This window comes from Formica exsecta, unplaced genomic scaffold (assembly GCF_003651465.1).
Source record: "Formica exsecta isolate Colony F162 unplaced genomic scaffold, ASM365146v1 scaffold115, whole genome shotgun sequence".
In the NCBI taxonomy this organism is placed as follows: domain Eukaryota; kingdom Metazoa; phylum Arthropoda; class Insecta; order Hymenoptera; family Formicidae; genus Formica; species Formica exsecta.
Genome location: NW_021848490.1, coordinates 2,878,496 through 2,882,042, shown reverse-complemented (window position 1 = coordinate 2,882,042; position 3,547 = coordinate 2,878,496). Strand labels below are relative to the sequence as shown.

At 34.7% G+C, this 3,547-nt stretch overlaps 2 protein-coding genes across 4 annotated transcripts in view; one reads left to right on the top strand and one right to left on the bottom strand.

Moving 5' to 3' along the window:
* LOC115238101 (zinc transporter 1) overlaps positions 1 to 2,025 on the bottom strand; it is a 7,001-nt gene extending 4,976 nt beyond the window's left edge. Inside the window, exon 1 of one of the 3 annotated variants that reach the window (XM_029811669.1) lies at positions 1,891 to 2,025. The gene's annotated coding sequence lies outside the window, so the exon portion shown is untranslated. Of the gene's footprint in view, positions 1 to 1,156; positions 1,263 to 1,890 lie in introns of those variants that run through there. The other 2 variants (XM_029811675.1, XM_029811682.1) reach the window with 2 other exon arrangements.
* The window catches only part of LOC115238156 (polyprenol reductase), a 6,632-nt gene continuing 5,089 nt past the window's right edge, over positions 2,005 to 3,547 (top strand). Inside the window, exon 1 of the mRNA XM_029811748.1 lies at positions 2,005 to 2,141. Coding sequence (XP_029667608.1) covers positions 2,069 to 2,141 — 73 coding nt within the window. The 5' untranslated portion in view covers positions 2,005 to 2,068. The remainder of the gene's footprint in view (positions 2,142 to 3,547) is intronic.

Sequence of the window (3,547 nt, the reverse complement as noted above, 5' to 3'; positions counted from 1 at the left end):
TATATATATATAGTGAAAGATTAATTAAACGTAATCTTTGCAATCTTTATGAATAAAGGCACAGCGAATTATCTTAATATTGTTTAAACTGGACAAGATTCACGACAATGTGGCTCGCCGCGGATAGACCGTCGAAGGAGCAGACACCCGACTGAACGGTGGTCGGCGAACGGACAAAATGATATCGGAACATGAAACGCTTAGGTGTCTCCGTGCTTGTTTAACCGTTGAACTCGATGACTCCAATGCTCAGAATGCATCCGACCGTTACAAGTTTTTCATCGGTTGTTAGATGGCCTCACATAAGAACGCGGTATTTGTGTCTGCACCGATAAAACTTCCACGAAATTAATCTCCATAGCTGTACACGACTATTAGTCACTGTCAATTCGCCAGATAATCTGCATTTCATAGCCACGGTCGTATTTGCCGTCTCAGACCTCTAAGTCCTAATCCGTATACCTGCTCGAGAACACAATTTTTGTTCCATTGCACGGACAGAATTTATCGCGGCGAACGCTCGTTGAATTGATAAATGAATAATTTATGATCGTCTCTAACGTTTACTTTATGAGTTTCTATCTCGTCCAAGAACGAAACAGAATTCTCGCCTACACAAGACGTTAATGTGATAGACGACGCAAGATCGTCTCTCTACGCGGCGCTAACCTTCGACAAGATAATTTAGCTAACCGTGCATGGATCCGTTTAATCGTTGCTGTCTACACTGTACACCGTGATATGTGTGCTATAATTTTGATGGATTGAAAAATTTGTGACGGAAAAGACGTGTGGACCGTTACTTAGTACATTATGAGCCGCACCGTCAAGAATTTGATTTAATCGATCATTATTTCATTTTACATCGTCATTTTAATGCAACTGTAAATACGATTGATTGTCATAAATCAAAATAATACCAAAAATGAAAGCAATACAATTTAAAATGTTCTAATCCCAAAGCACTTCAAAGGAATTACATTCTTCTTTGATAGAATATTTTACTCGGATAAGATATAATGTTTTGATTTCGCTAATGCATTAAGTATAAAACTATTTTAGTCTGCATTTTCCAAATTTGTGAGCCGTTTCTGATTTATAGCATCCAATCAGAAAATTCGAATTTGATTGCAAAAATGCACGACCGAGAACATACTTTTCACCGATGGCTCGTTCACCGTCGATCTAAATTGAGAGTACAAGCTTCGCGATATACACACATTACAATGACATACATCGACACAAGCAGCACAATTCATATAGCGTGTCACACGCACAGATCCGACATCTCTGTGTTAATTCTGGGAGGGGGTTATCAAAGCGTTAGTTGCGAACATCCGGGCGCGGTAATAGGCTTTGAACAACGAAATACCCGCTCCTCCAATCATTACCGTCGGCTTCATCTTGAATGACGCGAGAATCAACGCGAGATGATTGCACTGGAACGTTAAAATGCAACAAAATCATTGATAGAGCGATCTATCGATTCCGAGCGCGAACTTCGATTTTTCCCTCAAACAGATTGAGAGCTTCTGAAAAACATTGTGCCATGATAATTGTTATCTTATCAAAAGACTCACGCGTATAATCTATGATAACGATAATAAAAATAACGATATAAAATATGGAAAAAGTGATGAGGGCATCCCTTTTAATGTATTGCCGTCGAACTCGCGAGTTTATCGTTTCAAATTATATGATGTGAAAGGCGTCTCTTTGGAAAGTAAGTACTATATTAAATTATTTTACGCGATTTTTTACGAATTTAATTTGCTATCTACGCTCTAAGAAGAATTATGAATAATGTGTTTTTGTGTATGTGTGCACGCGTGCTTCCAATTCTCTCTCAAAACGCCTTATCATTACAGTGATGTTAAAAACTGTACTGACCTCTAAACTCTGAACTTCGATAAATTGTTAAAGACATCTATATGTGAACATATCGGCACTCTCTCTCGGCAACAAAAATGTAATTAACACGCTATATTTGATGTTTCGTGTCACTTTTTACGAACGATCGAGCCGCGAATTTCTAGAATGAACCGGTCAGGTCGCGAGATGCGCGCATATGGCAGGCAAACTAACGTGTGTCTCCGACCACGCGTGGATTATATCGGCTGACCATTGTGATCGCCGCACAAGTAAGTAGTAGCCGATAACTCGCCCTTATCTGCTCTCGTATCGATTAATCAAATAAAAGACTCGAACAGAATATATCATAATCACTGCCAGATAAATGTGAAGCTATGGAGAACGCATTCGTGATCAGCATTATCGGCGAATTCTTCTCTATAAGTCTCTATTACAAGATCATATACATACATTTTTATATTATCAATCATACATCTTATTTTACATAAGACGTTTTTATAATTGGATATATTATGTCTTACGTGTAAATTAAAAGTTCGATTGTGTATGTATTGCAAAAGAAATGATTAGAAATCTAAGTTTTAGCATCGAAAAAATAGATTCTCTTTTATTTATATATATCCTATTTTAAAATATATCAAGTCTATCGCAAATCGCGTTTGTCACGCGAATAGAAATCATAGATTGAGAATGGATAAATTACAAAATGGTTAAATGATTTGAAAAAAATTCTCTTATCGCGTGGAGCACAATGAGTTAGCCTTGTTGACATCGTCTGCGCACGATTAGCTTCCTTTTTCTGCTGCATGCACACAGCCATGTTCTCTTTCCGGAACATTGTTATCACAGAGTACTGTGATATAACTGATTTGCTAAAGCGAAAAAAATGAACATTAAGAATTTCACGTGCGGGTGTACGTTTATGATCTTTAGTTACTGTAAGCTTTTGCCTTTCATACTCGGCGATCATTGCTCGGTATAATTTTTGATAAGATTTATTTATCACAAGCGTGATATTATAATTAATTAATTTTTTTATGATCATTAACGCATCTCAAATATGTACAACTGGATATTTGTATCCAATATATGTTGTATTTGCGTGAATAAATATAAATAAATTCATTATAGATGAATCTTTAAAAAGGCAACAATTCTCTTGAAATCTTCCAATTTTAAATCTTAAAGTATTTGTTATTAAACAAGTCCAATTATGAATTATAATTTTATAATTATATAGATAACAACTTAACATGTTTTTGTAAAATTCTGATTATTTTTTATTTAAAATTTCTTAATAAGATATAATTAATATAACAAATTGAAAAATTTTAAATTTTCTGAAATTGTTTTGTGTTTTGAATTGAGCCATCGGGAGGTTTATTTTGTTATCGCTATAACAACTTTTTTAAACAGTCCTGATATTTTAAAATCCTTCCTATACGGTATCTTGTCATTTGACCGTTCTTATCCAAGCGATAGATACGATAAGCGATTGGCTAGCTACCATTCCCAGTGTATTGGGTAATTCAATTTCATTGACAATGCAAACGACGAACAAAACCCATACATTTAATTCTTCATAAATAATTTGCAATCCAAAACATAAATTCATTTTTAAAAAATATGTATATTATCAAATTTATTTATTACAAAAATTTATTTATATATTTAT